At 43.3% G+C, this 19,262-nt stretch overlaps 1 protein-coding gene across 2 annotated transcripts in view; it reads left to right on the top strand.

Annotated features, from left to right (window-relative positions):
• Nucleotides 1-19,262, top strand: part of ARFGEF1 (ADP ribosylation factor guanine nucleotide exchange factor 1) — a 456,734-nt gene that overhangs the window by 404,975 nt on the left and 32,497 nt on the right. The window contains exons 35-38 of one of the 2 annotated variants that reach the window (XM_030215307.1): nt 1,250-1,389; nt 5,695-5,863; nt 8,255-8,393; nt 18,927-19,054. In XM_030215307.1, the coding sequence (XP_030071167.1) occupies nt 1,250-1,389; nt 5,695-5,863; nt 8,255-8,393; nt 18,927-19,054 (576 nt within the window). The remainder of the gene's footprint in view (nt 1-1,249; nt 1,390-5,694; nt 5,864-8,254; nt 8,394-18,926; nt 19,055-19,262) is intronic. The other variant, XM_030215298.1, reaches the window with a different exon arrangement.

Here is a 19,262-nt window from a genome sequence, read left to right as displayed (position 1 = left end):
GGGGGAGAGAAGGTCTACAGGTGGAGGGGGTTTAGGCATACTTTTATTGTTAATATTTTATATGGGTTGTTAGCAAGTTTGGCTGGGTTATATTGCTATTACAGTTACAGGCTTGGGCTGAGTCTAACCCACCCAAGCTCGGGTACTGGGGAGGGGGAGGGAGGTGGTTGGAGAGGGGACAAAATGTTAATTTTTGGCGAGTGCTTTAACACATTGTATTAAGAAAGCATGTTCTTAGACTTAGCTTTATGATATTGCACCTGTTGGTAATGTTTACTTGCTGGATTGTCAATAAAAAATTGTTGAAACATAAAACAAATAGGAGGAAATATTTTTCACTCAACGAATAGTTAAGCTGTGGAGCTCTTTTTCCAGAGGACATGTTAACAGCGGTTAGCATATCTGGGTTTAAAAAAAGTTTGGACAAATTCCTTGAGGAAAAGTCCATAATCTGCTATTGAGACAGACATGGGGAAGCAACTGCTTGCCCCGGGATTGGTAGCATGGATTGGGTTTCTGTCAGGTACTTGTGACCTGGCTTGGCCACTGTTTGGAAAACAGGATACTGGGCTAGATGGACCATTGGTCTGACCCAATATGGCTACTCTTATGTTCTTGAACCTGGATCCCTTGGTTCTCAGCCCACTGCACTACTCCTAAGTTCTGCATGGAGGTGTATTAAGAATTAAGTTTAAAAAAATATTTAGTACCAAGAACATGCATAGGGATTATGGAGGTAATCCCTACAGAGGATAGCTGCTCAATCAGAACACCTCTAAATGGTTCTTTTCAGATGTCCAAAACACAAACAGAGGTTCTAAAATAAGGGCCTTAATGTGCATGAAAACGTTATCAGTGCTTACACTTGAAAGGTGTGCTTAACTCCAGGCACCCAGTTATAGAACTGCCCTTTTAGGCTTTATACGCTATAAACAAGCATTGTACTGTTCATTTTGGCACAAATAGTTTGCGATTGGCTATATTGAGATGTGACCTTTAGAGTTGGAAAGTTATTATTAGCAGTTAAACAGAGATGTGAAGAATGTGATTTGACCAAAGTCTGAGTCAACAATCGTACCAAAGATTAGTACAACCTGTCAGGTTATAATTGGAGTCACAGTCCTATATAACCATTAAACTTCTGTAGAACATAATCCTAGTAAAATAGCATTCAGCAAATGTTTAAATGTCTTGCTAAAATAAATATGTGTTAATATACTGTATTATTATTTTTTTCTTTTAACTGCAGAAACCTCAGATCAGAAGTTGTTTGCAGCATTGTTGATTAAGTGTGTTGTCCAGCTGGAACTCATTCAGACAATTGACAGCATTGTGTTTTTCCCAGTTACTAGTAAAAAGGAAGATGCTGAGAATCTTGCTGCTGCACAGGTACTTAGAGCTGCATACTATGCCTTATTATTATAGTGGAGAGTTCTCAGTACAAATGTTATAACTTTGTGCTGTATTCTGTAGTGTCACATGAACTGAAGATACATCATTTTAAGGAATTGTTATAGAAACTGATAATGAAGTGCCAGCTGACCCTTCAGAGATTGCTAATGCTAGGGATGGGCACCTTTATGGAAACTAAAAAGTAGATATTACTGTGGTGGAGAACCTCGGTTTCTGTCTTGATGGTACATGTTATGTGAGGTTGCACTAATCTAGATGTCTTGTATGTGTTTTCCAAACACAGTCTTCATTATAGTAATCCATTTGAGGTAATGTCCATTCTCCCTGTCTCCTCAGCTCGAAACCTTGGGGTCATCTTTGACTCTTCTCTCTCCTTCTCTGCTCATATCCAGCAGATTGCCAAGACCTACCGTTTCTTTCTTTACAACATCCGTAAAATCCGCCCCTTTCTTTCCGAGCACTCTACCAAAACCCTCATCCACACCCTTGTCACCTCTCGTTTAGACTACTGCAATCTGCTTCTTGCTGGCCTCCCACTTAGTCACCTCTCCCCTCTCCAATCGGTTCAAAACTCTGCTGCCCGTCTCGTCTTCCGCCAGGGTCGCTTTACTCATACTACCCCTCTCCTCAAGACCCTTCACTGGCTCCCTATCCGTTTTCGCATCCTGTTCAAACTTCTTCTACTAACCTATAAATGTACTCACTCTGCTGCTCCCCAGTATCTCTCCACACTCATCCTTCCCTACACCCCTTCCCGTGCACTCCACTCCATGGATAAATCCTTCTTACATAAGTACATAAGTACATAAGTAGTGCCATACTGGGAAAGACCAAAGGTCCATCTAGCCCAGCATCCTGTCACCGACAGTGGCCAATCCAGGTCAAGGGCACCTGGCACGCTCCCCAAACGTAAAAACATTCCAGACAAGTTATACCTAAAAATGAGGAATTTTTCTAGTCCATTTAATAGCGGTCTATGGACTTGTCCTTTAGGAATCTATCTAACCCCTTTTTAAACTCCGTCAAGCTAACCGCCCGTACCACGTTCTCCGGCAATGAATTCCAGAGTCTAATTACACGTTGGGTGAAGAAAAATTTTCTCCGATTCGTTTTAAATTTACCACACTGTAGCTTCAACTCATGCCCTCTAGTCCTAGTATTTTTGGATAGCGTGAACAGTCGCTTCACATCCACCCGATCCATTCCACTCATTATTTTATACACTTCTATCATATCTCCCCTCAGCCGTCTCTTCTCCAAGCTGAAAAGCCCTAGCCTTCTCAGCCTCTCTTCATAGGAAAGTCGTCCCATCCCCACTATCATTTTCGTCGCCCTTCGCTGTACCTTTTCCAATTCTACTATATCTTTTTTGAGATACGGAGACCAGTACTGAACACAATACTCCAGGTGCGGTCGCACCATGGAGCGATACAACGGCATTATAACATCCGCACACCTGGACTCCATACCCTTCCTAATAACACCCAACATTCTATTCGCTTTCCTAGCCGCAGCAGCACACTGAGCAGAAGGTTTCAGCGTATCATCGACGACGACACCCAGATCCCTTTCTTGATCCGTAACTCCTAACGCGGAACCTTGCAAGACGTAGCTATAATTCGGGTTCCTCTTACCCACATGCATCACTTTGCACTTGTCAACATTGAACTTCATCTGCCACTTGCACGCCCATTCTCCCAGTCTCGCAAGGTCCTCCTGTAATCGTTCACATTCCTCCTGCGACTTGACGACCCTGAATAATTTTGTGTCATCGGCGAATTTAATTACCTCACTAGTTATTCCCATCTCTAGGTCATTTATAAATACATTAAAAAGCAACGGACCCAGCACAGACCCCTGCGGGACCCCACTAACTACCCTCCTCCACTGAGAATACTGGCCACGCAATCCTACTCTCTGCTTCCTATCTTTCAACCAGTTCTTAATCCATAATAATACCCTACCTCCGATTCCATGACTCTGCAATTTCTTCAGGAGTCTTTCGTGCGGCACTTTGTCAAACGCCTTCTGAAAATCCAGATATACAATATCAACCGGCTCCCCATTGTCCACATGTTTGCTTACCCCCTCAAAAAATTCTTATCTGTTCCCTTCTCCACTACTGCCAACTCCAGACTTCGCGCCTTCTGTCTCGCTGCACCCTACGCCTGGAATAAACTTTCTGAGCCCCTACGTCTTGCCCCATCCTTGGCCACCTTTAAATCTAGACTGAAAGCCCACCTCTTTAACATTGCTTTTGACTCGTAACCACTTGTAACCACTCGCCTCCACCTACCCTCCTCTCTTCCTTCCCGTTCACATTAATTGATTTGATTTGCTTACTTTATTTATTTTTTGTCTATTAGATTGTAAGCTCTCTGAGCAGGGACTGTCTTTCTTCTATGTTTGTGCAGCGCTGCGTACGCCTTGTAGCGCTATAGAAATGCTAAATAGTAGTAGTAGTAGTAGTAATAAAACAGTTGAACTACAATCCTAAAACTAGGTATGTTTAGGGAAGATCTTATAACCCTCAGTTGACGTAGCTTAAAAAACATTCTTCTAGCCAAGTCATTGATTTGGGCTTCCAAGGTAAGTTTTGCGTCTAAGATAACACCTAAGGTTATTGTCCTTCAACTTATTATATTCACCAAGCCATACAATTTTAGTCTTTTGATTATTCAAATGCGCAGATGTCTACCAAATGAATGCTATGTTGTAAAAATATCATCATAGGATAGAACAAAGATACCTAAACTATTAAGCATTTTCCCAAGAGAGCTCATATAAACATTAAACAAAGATGGTAACAAAGGAGAACCCTGTGGTACCCCACAAGTTTCAGCCTATTTAGTTGATAGAGAATTCTTCCTTTGTACACACTACTTTCTTTTGCCCCAAAATTCTGGAAACCACTTTAAGATATTACCACCTAGTCCCAAAAACATCAGTGAATGGTCTATCCCATCAAAGGCCACAGATTTCAAACTGAATAATAATCGATTTACTATGGCTCAGGGGGTTCCTAATTTCTGTTGTAAGCATCAAGAGAAGTGATTCAGTACTATGATACTATGATTCTCGGTGGTTATTTTGTAAACCAAACAGAGTGGAAGTCATCATAAACTAGTCCCAAAACAACCAGTGAAAATTGTCCAATAAAAATGTTTATTCTTCAAATGCAACAAGTAAAAATGTTTGTTCTTCAAATGCAACAAAAGCAGCATGCAGGTATTTACTTGTGTTTAGTTTTTGGTTTTGGCTTATTTTATAAAGTCACTGAGCACCTATGTTGCCTTTATAAAATAGGTTTGCTATAGTGCCTTTTGATTCTTTAACTGTGGTTCCCTCCAGTAGCATACAAAGGGTGGGGCAGTGGGAGCGGTTCGCCCTGGATGCAGGCAGCAAGGAGGTGTGCGGCTGTCAGCTCTGCTGGTCCCCTGCCAGTCCCCTGCCCTCTCTAACGTTATTTCCTGTTCTGGGGCAGGGAACCGGCAGAGCTGACAGCCATGTGCCTGCTTGACACACCCCCTTGCTGGGAAGAAAGGTCAGGTAATGCACATGAGGGAGGATAACACGCTGGGGGGGGGGGGGCACAACAGCGATTCACCCCGGGTGGCGAACGAGCTAGGAATGCCACTGGTGTCCTCTTATCAAATTACTCCCAAAGAGTACAATTTCAGAAGCCATTTCTGCAGGTAAATCGGTGTTTTACCCATGGAAATACGCTTTAATAAAATTGCTCACTCTATATGCAGGCAAAAGAACATGCATGATGCTATTAGGCATATTTTTATCTGCTGTTGGAGGAGGCATTCTGGGAACAAAGCTGAGTTGCAGTTCAGAACTAGATGCATACTTTTGTATTTTCAAAAACGTGCACACACATTAACTCAGAAAAAAATATCTGTATAAGTTAACAGGTGTAAATCGAAATGGGTACTTTTCAAGGAATTATTTATATGAATATATGCCCAAACTTTCACTTTGAGTTTTCAGCAAAATCTGCAGAGTGAAAAGTATGTACATACTTTTTACCTGTGTGGGCAGTTTTAAACTTACCCCCCCCCCCCCCAGCTCCAGCCAGTTTGAATGTTTTAGTGTGGACTCCAAGCTGTTCACTAAAAACAACAACTGTGGAAATGTACCATGAGAAGGATGAAGCAATTGCCAGAATATGAATTACTTCAGGAAAATCAGATGTTGGTCCACTTTTGTTAGTCTGGAGAACAAAGTTTGAATATGTTCCAAGTCCCTTATTTTAACTGTTTTCTTGCCTTGTAGAGAGATGCAGTGGACTTTGATGTTCATGTTGACACTCAGGACCAAGGGATGTATCGTTTTTTAACATCACAACAGCTTTTCAAACTTTTGGACTGTTTGCTTGAATCGCACAGATTTGCTAAAGCTTTTAATGCTAATAATGAGCAAAGAACTGCTCTCTGGAAAGCAGGTAATTTGTATTATTTTTTAAAGTTAATTTTAATGGATTAATACTGGCAAAATGTGCCAAAGGGCGCACACACAGTGCCAATCTGCTGTTTTCTTGGGTTTTTGCCGCCTCTTGTGACCTGTATCAGATTTCCTTTATTATCCTAATATATTTTGTTTTTTCTTCTTATATGTTTATGCTTTTTGGAATCATTTATTGTTGGCATAACTGTATTTTTTTTTTAAATCTCCTTTCCAGAGTATTCTCTCTGGTTTATGCTATACACAGTACTGATCATGATCAGTGTGACAGTACCCTGAATTTCTTAAGTTCTGTAATGTTGCAAAGGCTATGCATGATTAGGTCTAACAATTTTAAACAATATCACATCAGGTATTACAAAAAAAAAAAACAAGGAACCTTAATGATTATCACTGCTTCCTGGTGATTAGAGCATCAGGCTGTGATTGAGGACATGAGCTCTAGGCTCTCCTCTGCTATGATATGCTATGCTCTTGGGCAAATCATTTTAGGGGTCATTTACTTAAGTTCATGAGCATGGCTACGCTGGAACATGCAACAGAGAAGGGCAAAGTACACAGCACAAGTAGTGCAGAAAAAAAGCACAAAGGGCTCTCAAGAATGGAACCAATTCACTTTATTAATGACCCAACATGGGACGTGTTTCGCCGTAAACCAACGTCTGCCTTGGGTCAATCAGCCAATCAGATCACAAGACAGTGATTCAGCACAACAGAAATCTGTACCAAAAACCAGTCCTTGGTGCAGAGCAGGACGCCTAGAAGTAGTGCCAAAAATCAGATTTTTGTCGCAACTTCTGGGCTTCTTGCTCTGCACCAAGGACTGGTTTTTGGTACGGATTTCTATTATGCTGAATCATTGTCTTGTGATTTGATTGACTAATTGACCCCTGAGACACACGTTGGTTTACAGCGAAACACGGCCCGTGTCAGGTCATTAATAAAGTGTAGCCCTTTGTGCTTCTTTCATTGCTACACTGGGACAGATTGAAGGTCCGTCAAGCCTAATATCCTTGTTTCTAACAGTAGCCGATCCAGGTTACAAGTACCTGGTAGGATCACAAAAGAGTAAATAGTTTCCATGCTGCTCATCCCAGGAATAAACATTGGACTTTCTCTAAGTCCACCTTAATACTTATGGACTTTATTTCCAGGAACTTGTCCAAAACCCTGCTATGCTAATAGCTTTTACCACATTCTCTTAATCAGGACTTCCAGTCCTCAGGTTGGCCAGGGATGTGCATTATCTGCTGCAGGACCTATTTTCTTTCTAGTGGCCCTGTATTAGCCTGTGCTTCCAGGACATAGTTGCAAAGAACCTGAGTTTGATTCCTTGTCAGATCTTCTGCTTTGTGGGCTAGCCAAAGCTGCATTCAGAATCCTTAGGAAGAGGAAATCTGAGTCAGCACAAACTATTGAAGTGCTTTTTCGTTGATTTCCATCCTCTTGTAATTTAGAAATTGCATAAGGATCTTGTGAGACTAGGAGATTGAACACCTAAATAATGTAATATGGACAAGTACAAAGTGATAGGAAAAGGAAAAGAATGATCCTAATTATAGATACACGATGATGGATTCCATGTTAAGAGTCACCACCCAACAAAAACATATTGCAGTCATTGTGGATAAGGCAAAAAAAAAAAAAGGCTGTTCTCGATAAGGAGACACTTCGTAGATGGTTACATTGTGCTGAAGTTGGAATTAGGTGTCCGTAGCAGTGTGGACAGCATTACTGAGCACAGTGGATAGGCTGGATTTTCTTTCTCTGCTCTCATTTACTATACTTCATTTAAGAGGCAAGTAAAACTCTGTTGTTAAAAAAACTACTGATTTATACATGAAGGGGTCAGTTTTCAAAGGAATACCTTTGCTGGTGACTAGTAATCCTTTGTGGATTAGAGTAGTTTACAAACAAATAATGTAGCTGTGTACCAACTCTGTACCCAACCCCACCCCAGACACGCCCCCTGCACCAAATTTTTTTTTTTAGTGTGTGGATAGCACACGTATGACAGAATTACTTCAGGATGCCTCAACGTGCCCCGCGGTATACCATTTTTTGCTGTGGAAATGCTTGGCCCATCAGCTTTGTAAAAGGACCCCTATATGTGTAAAATTGCTTAATATACATATTAATTTAAATAATGGTGCTAGCATTTGAATTAATACAGTGGCTACTGCCACTGAAATCTGACCCAAAATGTTTTCTAAAGAGAGCAACTCCATAGCTATATAGCAGCAATATTAGAGGACCTTATTTCTTTCCATTGGAGAAGAAAACAAATGAGTCATCCTAATCACCAGAATATACTGAACACCCAAACACTTGCTGGAAAGAAGTTGATCTAAAATCAAATGTTTTTCTGCAGGTTTTAAGGGAAAATCCAAGCCCAATCTTTTGAAGCAGGAGACTAGCAGCCTTGCATGTGGGTTGCGTATTCTTTTTCGCATGTATGTGGATGAAAGTCGAACCAATGCATGGGAAGAAGTTCAGCGAAGATTACTAAAGTAAGCTAATTGTATAATAATTTCTAGATGTTGACCAAAATGTTTGCCACATAGGAGAACTAACCAACATTAAATATAAATATTCAAAACGTTGTCTCCTATACTCTCTTATTGTGTACCCTATGTGTCACTAAAGCAGGTGATTCTGAGGTATCAAAGCAAACAGTGCAAAAAAGGGCTGCCCATAGTATCTTATCATTCTCCAAGGACAAGCAGGCTTATAATTCTCACATGTGGGTAACGCAGTCCGCGTTGCCCAGTCCGATACTTGTACAAGCTTTACAGATCTCTTTGGAGCATGAGTGCCATCCTGCCCACCGTGAAAGCGCTGGACCAACAGTTCTCTTTTTTTCTGTGGCGAGGAGAGGATGTATTGTTTTCACCCCTTCTCACAGCTCAGCCAGTTCTGTTGTCACAGAGCTTATTTTTGTGCCTTTCCATTCTATTTTTTATTATCATGTACCTTGTTCTGCGTGTTTTTCCTCTCTTGCATTTTAGTTTATTTTTTTCCCTCCTCTAAGTTTTCTTTATTTCTACCATGCTCCATAGGCCTCATTTAGGCCTGAGCTTCAGTCGGGTTTTTCCCTCGTTTTTGCCCCTTTTTCGGCACCATCAAGTCTTTGGATTTAACTACGGCTGTTTTCCTTTCTCTGTCATCAAAGGTTCCCAGTAGCATTAATCACTCTACCTGGTGCAATAGGGCTATCTCTGGCAAAGACACCCATTCTAACCCTTCTAATTGTGCTCTGTGTCTTTGTATGAAGAAAAGAACCTAGTTGGCCAGAGAAGCTCAGAGAGAGAATGTTTGGAGCCAGGTCCAAAGCTTTGACGTAGGCATCGCCGTCTATGGTGTCAGCATCGGTATAGAGAGTTACATCTGTCCGTATGGCTGCGAGACCCTTATACACTGAGAATGACCATGCATCAAATGGGTCAACGCCAGCCAGGAGGACCACTTCCCCTCCATATAAAAGGTGTCAATGCGTGGGTCGCCAGGACCAGGCACCTGCTTCGACCCTACAAATTCAGCAGCCTGTCTCTACATCGACACCCAGCCTTTCCTGATGTCTTTCCTCAATGAGAGCATCTGGGCCTTTCAGTGCACCTGCCAAGCCTCTACTTACGGTCCTTGGAGTGCAGTGTATCTAATTTGACTGACTCTCTCCCACCAGAGCAGGCTGACTCTGTTCACCAGCTGGTCAAGCAGCTGAAAGCGTGTCATAAGTACTTGGCCAGGGGCACCTATACCACTTTTGATGTGGCATGCAAGGTCTCTGCTCAGAGTATAGCGATACGCAGAATCTCCTGGCTGCGTTTCTCTAACTTGGACCTGGCAGTCTAGCAGAGGTTGGCGGATGCCACGTGCCAGAGGGATAACCTTCTTGGAGAGAAGATGGAGGAACTCGCAGACCTCATCAAGAAAACACTGATACCATCGATACTCTCTCCTGCTGGATGCCTTCTGCGGCTGCCTCCTCATCCAAGAGGTTTATTAGCAAGTCGAACAGGAGTGCCTACTTCTCACAGAGGCGTAGGTCCACAGCTGCTTCTTGCCAGCCTCATCAGGCTCAACCCCAGCATACTCGTTCTCGTCAACAGCGTGCGCCTAAGCCCTAGACAGCTCCCCAGTCAAAGAAGGAGGTGAGATTTTTGACTGGCTCCAGCAGAGCAGAGCCACAATAAACGTGACTGTCCTGGATGACTTGCCAGTCGGGGGGAGGCTGAAGCTTTTCCAAGAAAGTTGGGCTCTTGTAACCTCTGACCAATGGGTTGTTCAAATAGTACATCTCGGTTACACCTTGCATTGGCGCCACAGACCACCAGATTGTCCACCAAGAGCTCATCACTTCAGCTCTCAGCACAAGCAGGTATTTGCAGAGGAACTCTCCACCCTTCTACAGGCCCATGCAGTCAAGCCCGTTGCACCAGGAGAAGAAGGGAAGGGATTCTATTCCAGTTACTTCCTTGTCCAAAAGAAAACAGGGGGGATATCCCCCATCCTAAAGGCCTTGAACAAATTCCTAGTCAAAGAAAAGTTCAGGATGGTTTCCCTGGGCACACTTCTCATCCCAATACTTCCAGCTCACAAGATGTATCTTTGATTTTGGCTTGGACCACATCACTTCCAGTACTGCATGTTGCCCTTTGGCAGAGGTGCTACGCAGACTGGGAGTCCATGTGTTCCCCTGTCTATACAATTGGCTGGTGAAGAGTATGTTGAAGGATGGTGCTCAGAAGTCCATGCGGAGGACTATTTAGATCCTAGAGCTCCTAGGTTTCATTTTAAACTCCCCCAAATCTCAACTTCTACCTGTCCAACAATTGGAGTTTATTGGAGCCCTGGTGGATATAGAATGAGGTCAAGCGTTTCTTCCTGTGACATGGGTGGACACTCTTGTCACTCTTGCCTCTTACATTTGAGCCAGATAATTAGGCCACATGGCCTCCACTGTTCATGTGACACCCATGGGCAACACAATAATAATGGGGGATTTCAATTACCCGCATATAGACTGGGTTAATGTAACATCTGTACACGCAAGGGACATAAGATTTCTTGATGAAATCAAGGACAGCTTCATGGAACAGCTAGTTCAGGAGCCGACAAGAGAAGGAAAAATACTAGACTTAGTCCTTAGTGGTGCTCATGATCTAGTGCAGGGGGTAACGATACGAGGGCCGCTTGATAACAGTGATCATAATATGATCGGTTTTGATATTGGCATTGAAGGAAGTGAAACTAGGAAATCAAGTACGCTAGCGTTTAACTATAGAAAAGGTGATTACGACAAAATGAGAAAAATGGTGAAAAAAAGACTGAAAGGAGCAGCTTGCAGAGTAAAAAACTTGCATCAGGCGTGGATGCTGTTTAAAAACACCATCCTGGAGGTTCAGGACAAATATATTCCACGTATTAGAAAAAAGGGAAAAAAGACTAAACGTCAGCCGGCGTGGCTAAACAGTAAGATAAAGGAAATCATTAGAGCCAAAAAACAATCCTTCAGAAAGTGGAGAAGAGAACCAACTAAAAGTAACAGGATAGATCATAAGGAATGCCAAGCCAAATGCAAAGCGGAGATAAGGAGGGCAAAAAAGGACTTTGAGAAGAAATTAGCGTTGGAAGCAAAAATACATAGTAAAAATTTTTTTAGATACATTAAAAGCAGGAAACCGGCCAAAGAGTCGGTTGGGCCGCTGGACGAAAATGGTGTTAAAGGGGCGATCAAGGAGGACAAAGCCGTAGCGGAGAAATTAAATGAATTCTTTGCTTCGGTCTTCACCGAGGAGGATTTGGGGGGGACACCGGTGCCGGAAAGAATATTTGAAGCGGGGGAGTCGGAGAAACTAAACAAATTCTCTGTAACCTTGGAGGATGTAATGGGTCAGTTCAGCAAGCTGAAGAGTAGTAAATCACCGGGACCTGATGGTATTCATCCCAGAGTATTAATAGAACTAAAAAATGAACTTGCGGAGCTACTGTTAGAAATATGCAATCTGTCCCTAAAATCGAGTGTAGTACCGGAAGACTGGAGGGTAGCCAATGTTACTCCGATTTTTAAGAAGGGTTCCAGAGGAGATCCGGGAAATTATAGACCGGTGAGTCTGACGTCGGTGCCGGGCAAGATGGTGGAGGCTATTATTAAGAATAAAATTGCAGAGCATATACAAAAACATGGACTGATGAGACAAAGTCAGCACGGATTTAGTGAAGGGAAGTCTTGCCTCACCAATCTAATGCATTTTTTTGAGGGGGTAAGCAAACATGTGGACAATGGGGAGCCGGTTGATATTGTATATCTGGATTTTCAGAAGGCGTTTGACAAAGTGCCGCACGAAAGACTCCTGAAGAAATTGCAGAGTCATGGAATCGGAGGTAGGGTATTATTATGGATTAAGAACTGGTTGAAAGATAGGAAGCAGAGAGTAGGATTGCGTGGCCAGTATTCTCAGTGGAGGAGGGTAGTTAGTGGGGTCCCGCAGGGGTCTGTGCTGGGTCCGTTGCTTTTTAATGTATTTATAAATGACCTAGAGATGGGAATAACTAGTGAGGTAATTAAATTCGCCGATGACACAAATTATTCAGGGTCGTCAAGTCGCAGGAGGAATGTGAACGATTACAGGAGGACCTTGCGAGACTGGGAGAATGGGCGTGCAAGTGGCAGATGAAGTTCAATGTTGACAAGTGCAAAGTGATGCATGTGGGTAAGAGGAACCCGAATTATAGCTACGTCTTGCAAGGTTCCGCGTTAGGAGTTACGGATCAAGAAAGGGATCTGGGTGTCGTCGTCGATGATACGCTGAAACCTTCTGCTCAGTGTGCTGCTGCGGCTAGGAAAGCGAATAGAATGTTGGGTGTTATTAGGAAGGGTATGGAGTCCAGGTGTGCGGATGTTATAATGCCGTTGTATCGCTCCATGGTGCGACCGCACCTGGAGTATTGTGTTCAGTACTGGTCTCCGTATCTCAAAAAAGATATAGTAGAATTGGAAAAGGTACAGCGAAGGGCGACGAAAATGATAGTGGGGATGGGACGACTTTCCTATGAAGAGAGGCTGAGAAGGCTAGGGCTTTTCAGCTTGGAGAAGAGACGGCTGAGGGGAGATATGATAGAAGTGTATAAAATAATGAGTGGAATGGATCGGGTGGATGTGAAGCGACTGTTCACGCTATCCAAAAATACTAGGACTAGAGGGCATGAGTTGAAGCTACAGTGTGGTAAATTTAAAACGAATCAGAGAAAATTTTTCTTCACCCAACGTGTAATTAGACTCTGGAATTCGTTGCCGGAGAACGTGGTACGGGCGGTTAGCTTGACGGAGTTTAAAAAGGGGTTAGATAGATTCCTAAAGGACAAGTCCATAGACCGCTATTAAATGGACTTGGAAAAATTCCGCATTTTTAGGTATAACTTGTCTGGAATGTTTTTACGTTTGGGGAGCGTGCCAGGTGCCCTTGACCTGGATTGGCCACTGTCGGTGACAGGATGCTGGGCTAGATGGACCTTTGGTCTTTCCCAGTATGGCACTACTTATGTACTTATGTACTTATATGGCACATCTTCACATGAGAACTGCCCAGTGGACCTTGGCTTCCCAATGGTGTTAGGCCACGGGGAATCCAAATGTCCCTGTCGCTAGTTCACTCTCTGCTTTGGTAGACGATTCAATCCAATTTGACTCTGGGACTCCCATTCCAAATTCCTCAGCCACAGAAACTGCTGACAATGGATGCATCCCATCTAGGGTGGGGAGCTCATTTAGACAGGCTTCACACTCAAGTTACATGGTCAGCCCAGGAGATAGACCTCCATATTAACCTTCTGGAGCAATCTGGAATGCTTTAAAGGCTTTCAGAGATTGGCTGATCAACCAAATTGTACTCATTCAAACAGACAATCAGGTTGCAAAGTACTACACCAACAAACGGGGGTATCGGATCATGCCCGCTTTATCAGGAGACCATCCAGATGTGGCATTGCACAGTCCGTTGTGGAATGCTCCTCAGGGGCACTTATCTGGCAGGCAAATCCAACAACCTGATCGACAGACTGAGTAAGGTCATGCAACCACATGAGTGGTCTCTCCACATGGGCGTTGCCCACGAGATCTTCCGAGTGGATCTCTTTGCCACTCATGGCAATCACAAAGTCTCTTAGTTCTGTTCCAGGCTCTAGACTAGCATTGGATGCCTTCCTCCTTCATTGGTGGAGTGGACTTCTGTAAGCATATCCTCTTATATCCCTCTTGCGGGGAAGACTTTGCTGAAACTCAAGTAAGACCACAGGACCATGATTCTTATTGCTCCTTACTGGCTCCGGCAGATCTAGTTACTTCTTCTTCTGGAATTGTCCTCTGAAGAACCATGGAGATTGAAGTGTATTCCGACCCTTATCACACAGAACGAGAGATCTCTTCTGCATCCCAACTTCCAGCCTCTGGCCCTCACAGCCTGGATGTTGAGAGCTTAGAATTTCCTTTCTTGCATCTTTCAGAGGGTGTCTCCAGAGTCTTTCTGGATTCCAGGAAAGATTCCACTAAGAGATGTTACTCTTTAAAATGGAGGAGGTTTGCCATCTGGTGTGAGGGCAAAGCATTAGATCCCATTTCCTGTCCTACACAAATCCTGCTTGAATACCTTCTACATCTTTCTGAGTCTGTCCTCAAGACCAACTCCATAAGGGTTCACCTCAGTGCAATTAGTGCTTACCATCGTTGTGTGGAAGGTAAGCTTATCTCTGGACAGCCTCTAGTTCTTCGCTTCATACAAGGTTTGCTATTGACAGACCTCCCTATCAAACTCCACCTATGTCATGGGACCTCAACGTTGTTCTCACCCAGCTAATGGAAGCTCCTTTTGAGCCACTTGATTTCTGTCAACTGAAGTACTTGACCTGGAAGGTTATATTTTTGATGGCTGTTACTTCAGCTCGCAGGGTCAGTGAGCTTCAAGCCCTAATGGTGGATGCGCCTTATACCAAATTTCATCACAACAGAGTAGTCCTCCGTATGCGCCCTAAGTTCCTACCTACCAGCCGATTGTCTTGCCAACATTTTTTTCCCGACCTCATGCTCATCCTGGTGAGAGCGCACTGCACACCTTGGACTGCAAACAAGCATTGGCCTTTTACTTGGAGCAGACTAGACCCTAAAGACATTCCACCCAGCTTTTGGTTTCTTTTCATCCCAACAGGATGGGGGTTGCTATTGGAAAACGCACAATCTCTAATTGGCATGCGGATTGCATTTCTTTCACTTACACCCAGGCTGGACTGACCCTTGAGGGTCATGTGAAGGCTCACAATGTCAGAGCCATGGCTGCATCAGTAGCCCACTTGAGGTCAGCCTCCATTGAAGAAATTTGCAATGCTGCAACGTAGTGTTCAGTCCACATATTCACATCTCATTACTGCCTTGAGCAAGATACCCAACATGGCAGTCTGTTTGGACAGACAGTAGTACAGAATTTGTTTGGGGTCTAAAATCCAAGTCCACCCTCCTAAGCCCATTTTTTTCTGCTCCAGGCTGCACTCTTATACAGTTTGTATATAGTTTCTGGTTAATCTGTATTTTTCCCTTGCCGTTGTGATGTCCAGTTGACCAATGGTTGTTGTTTTCGTTGAGCCTGGTAGCTAGGTATTCCCACATGTGAGAATTATAAGCCTACTTGTCCTCGGAGAAAGCAAAGATACTTCCCTGTAACAGGTATTCTCCAAGGACAGCAGGCCTTATATTCTCACATATCCCCCCACTTTCCCTTGGAGTTGTCTCCTCTTCTCTCAACGGGCGGGAAGGCACTCACGCATGCGCGATGGAGCACAACTCGAACTCCAAAGGGCTCTGTAAAGCTTGTTAACAAGCACCGGACCAGGCAACGCAGACCACGTTGCCCACATGTGAGAATATAAGGCCTGCTGCCCTCAGAGAATACCTGCTACAGGTAAGTATCTTCACTTTTACCCCAGATGTTGAAAATGTTTTTTGTTTTTAATAATAGTAAAGAAATACATTTTACATCTGGAATGCATTGTAACTCTATAAATAAAACAGTTTTGCCACATCCAGACTGCTAATTTATTGATAAAGAATCTAGTTAGAAAAAAAATGATGATACAAACCAATTGAAAGTTGATGCCAACCTTTGATCTGAAATATGGACAGAATAAAAAATTTGCTAGCGGCATGATGAAAAATAGCAGGTTGTATGATCACTGATAAACTGTGTGTGTCCAGAATTGCCCCAGTGGTGTCCTCGTATCCTGCAGTAACTATGTTGGTCAGTGTTTCAGCCATAGCCTGCATCAGATAAAGAGAAAAAGTATGAAGCATAGATGAAGGTACGCATTTATAGAACAACATTCAAAACCAAGCCATCATTGTCATAGGACTCTGTGTGTAAAAATAAAACAAGCAAATGCCGGATAAACAATGCTTATATTTAAACATTACTGTGATCACATGAGTCATTGATAAGACAATGGAATGAAAAAGCCATTATGTAATAAATGTAGGAGACCACTTAATGAAGGCAAAAGTTCAAAATTTGATATGGAAGGAGCACAGCAAAAGAGAGAGCAAAAACATTTATAAAAGCACAGATCCAGGTTTTTATTTAACCCATGACCCATCTGTGTTCTGCTCTCAGAAAGGAGACATACACATTCCCCCTAACCCATGAGGAAATATTTGAATGACACAGCATTTTGAATATTCAAAAACAGGACTGCAAGAGATATTATGTTTAACCAGAGTTGCCTCTGGCTAAGGCAACTCTTAGCTCTAGGAATCAAATGTCCAACGCCTTATTACTGTTGCCAGAATAATAGGATAATGTACATTGAATCATGAAGACCATCCAAGTAGACCTGCAAGTACTATTCTATCATAAAGGAATGACTAGATGCATGACTAGTTTACAGAATACCTTAGTTAATGAAGTAGCGAATACTGAACATGAACCACAAGGCAAATGTGGTCCTGTCTGTTTCTCACAACAAGGAGAGGTCGCATATGTTCCTCCCCCTATTTGTGCGTCATCCAGAGATTTTCAGCAAAGGCCCTGTGCAGCTGCAGCAGAGGCCACTGTGAATACATGCTATTTTAATGCTTTACTTGTTCTGACTTTTGTTTTTGCATTCGATAAGGTGTCGTACTAGCAGATACATGGGACCGTTGCAGGATTCATTGTGGCTCCTGAATCAGCTAATTCATATTTGGAGGGATTTGAAAGAGCGGTGACCCATTATTACAATCCATAAGTTAGACCATGGAAACAATGTATCAGTGATCATTTTGTTTTATGAAATTTTACCACTAATATTAATCACTAAAAAAAATTTTTAAAAGAGGGAGAGGGGGTGGGAGAAGAAGCAGATTTGATACCACACTTTTATTGGAAATGTACTGACTACAGTAGCCTCTTAACAGTTTGAAAGTGCCAACCCCAGTAGTTTAAAGAAAATCTCTAAATGGGGCAGTTTTTAAGAATGTGTCAAATGTGCTCAACCATAATAGAATCTCACTGGCAAGCACATGATTATACTATATGATGTATTTAAAAAGGGTATCCACTCTCATGCTTGGTAATGCACACACTCCTTTTTTTCAACAGGGATACATATAAACACTATCTATGCCTGCTGGCATCTGCTGCTGTCACATTTGGGTTTTTCCAAAAAAAATATCTGGATTAGGTACAGATTGGAGATAATGTGGTTAAATCTGTCTATAAGTTGGCATCCTTCCTCATAGTGAATAACAGTGGCGTAGGAAGGGGGGGGTGCGGGAGGGGCGGTCCGCCCCGGGTGCACGCACTCGGGGGGGGTGCCGGCCCTGTTGGTTCCCTGCTCCCTCTGTGCCCCGGAACTTCCGGGGCAGAGAGAGCAGGGAGCCAGCGGGGACGACGCAGCTCCGAGTGACGTGCACTCGGGGCGGATCGACCCTCCCGCAGGTAAGAATGCGGTCCGGGGGTGGAGGTTGCGCTCCGGGGGGGGTGCGCCGCAGGGGGGGGGGGTTCGCACCGTGCTGCAAGCGGGGGGGGGGGGGGTGCGCAACAGCGACCCGCCCCGGGTGCCATTAGCCCTCGCTACGGCACTGGTGAAGAAGTATCTACTATGTAATGTGTCTACTATGTAACTAGTTAGTGAGATATTCTGGGATCCAGTCCTGCATATAGTCATCCCTCTGACAGATTACTACTTGCAGGTCCGCTCTGGGGTCTCCATGATTCAGGGCCCTTGTTCCTTATATGTTAGCAAGATTTAAAGGAAATTATGCATTCATTCCTGGAGCATAAAAGTTGACTTAAAAATAGATGCATTGAGGTGCCTCTAGCAGAAAAGAGTCTGACTTGCAGCCTTTCTTTTGAAGATTTAAAATGTATCATCATTCAAGTAGTCCCTCAATGAAGGGGGAACTATATCTTTTTTTAAATATGTATTTAGTCAACAGTGAAATAACCAGCCAAAAAGGTGTATGAACATAATTGCAAAATGGTATACTATGTACAGAATAATTAAAAGAAAAAAATATACACAAGCACCCAGATACTTCACCTGGTGGACTCTTATCTGCGAAGAGTTTACAGGCCACCCATCTCACTGTATGTTGGTTTTCGTATAGCAACAGAAGCCCCTACCAAGCTCTTACTTATTTAGCCAAACATACCCCTTCACAAGTAGTACATACTCCCCTAAATACCCCTTTTCCAGCACAGAGGCTATTCCAATCTTCCTTCCCCAATGACCCCCTGCCCCCCCCCCCCCCCCCCCCCCCCCCCTTTGTGGGAAAGACTAAGTCTTAGTAATTTAGACCAAAGGTATTTTGGGGAGACAGAAGTTGGCTTCTTTTGCTGTGACAAGATTCAAATTCCAAATTGAGTCATCTGCTTCAGTTTATACAACCAGTAGTGATATGATGGGAGTTTCTCGCTTTTCCATTTTTGCAATGTAAATTTATGTAGCTAAAAATCTGCACTCGTAACAAGTTTCTTTTTATCCTTTGTCATTCTACCCTGTTCGGGCCAGTTCCCCAACAGTAGTAGGTCACAGGACCAGTCCACCCTCCCTCCTATAATGTCTTCAATCAAGGTGAAGACCTGCCTCCAAAGTGTTTGGAGATGGGAACAGTCAAGAAAGGAGTATGGTTTCTTGCAGTTCTATGCTTGTGAGTAGCATACATCCTGCTGTCCACAATTTTGCTAACTCCACCCTTTTAATATCAATGACTAACTCTTCCAACCACCTTTGAGCCAACACATTAATGGGTGCATCCGCCCTCCCCACTTGATAGTTTGTTGAACCTTCCCATACCAACCACCTCATACCAATAGTTTATTTAACTTCCATGGCAAGGATTCAAAATCCTCATCCAG

Source organism: Microcaecilia unicolor, chromosome 1 (assembly GCF_901765095.1).
Source record: "Microcaecilia unicolor chromosome 1, aMicUni1.1, whole genome shotgun sequence".
NCBI classification, from domain to species: Eukaryota; Metazoa; Chordata; class Amphibia; order Gymnophiona; family Siphonopidae; genus Microcaecilia; species Microcaecilia unicolor.
The sequence above is the reverse complement of the archived record's forward strand: the minus strand, read 5'-3'. Positions and strand labels throughout refer to the sequence as shown.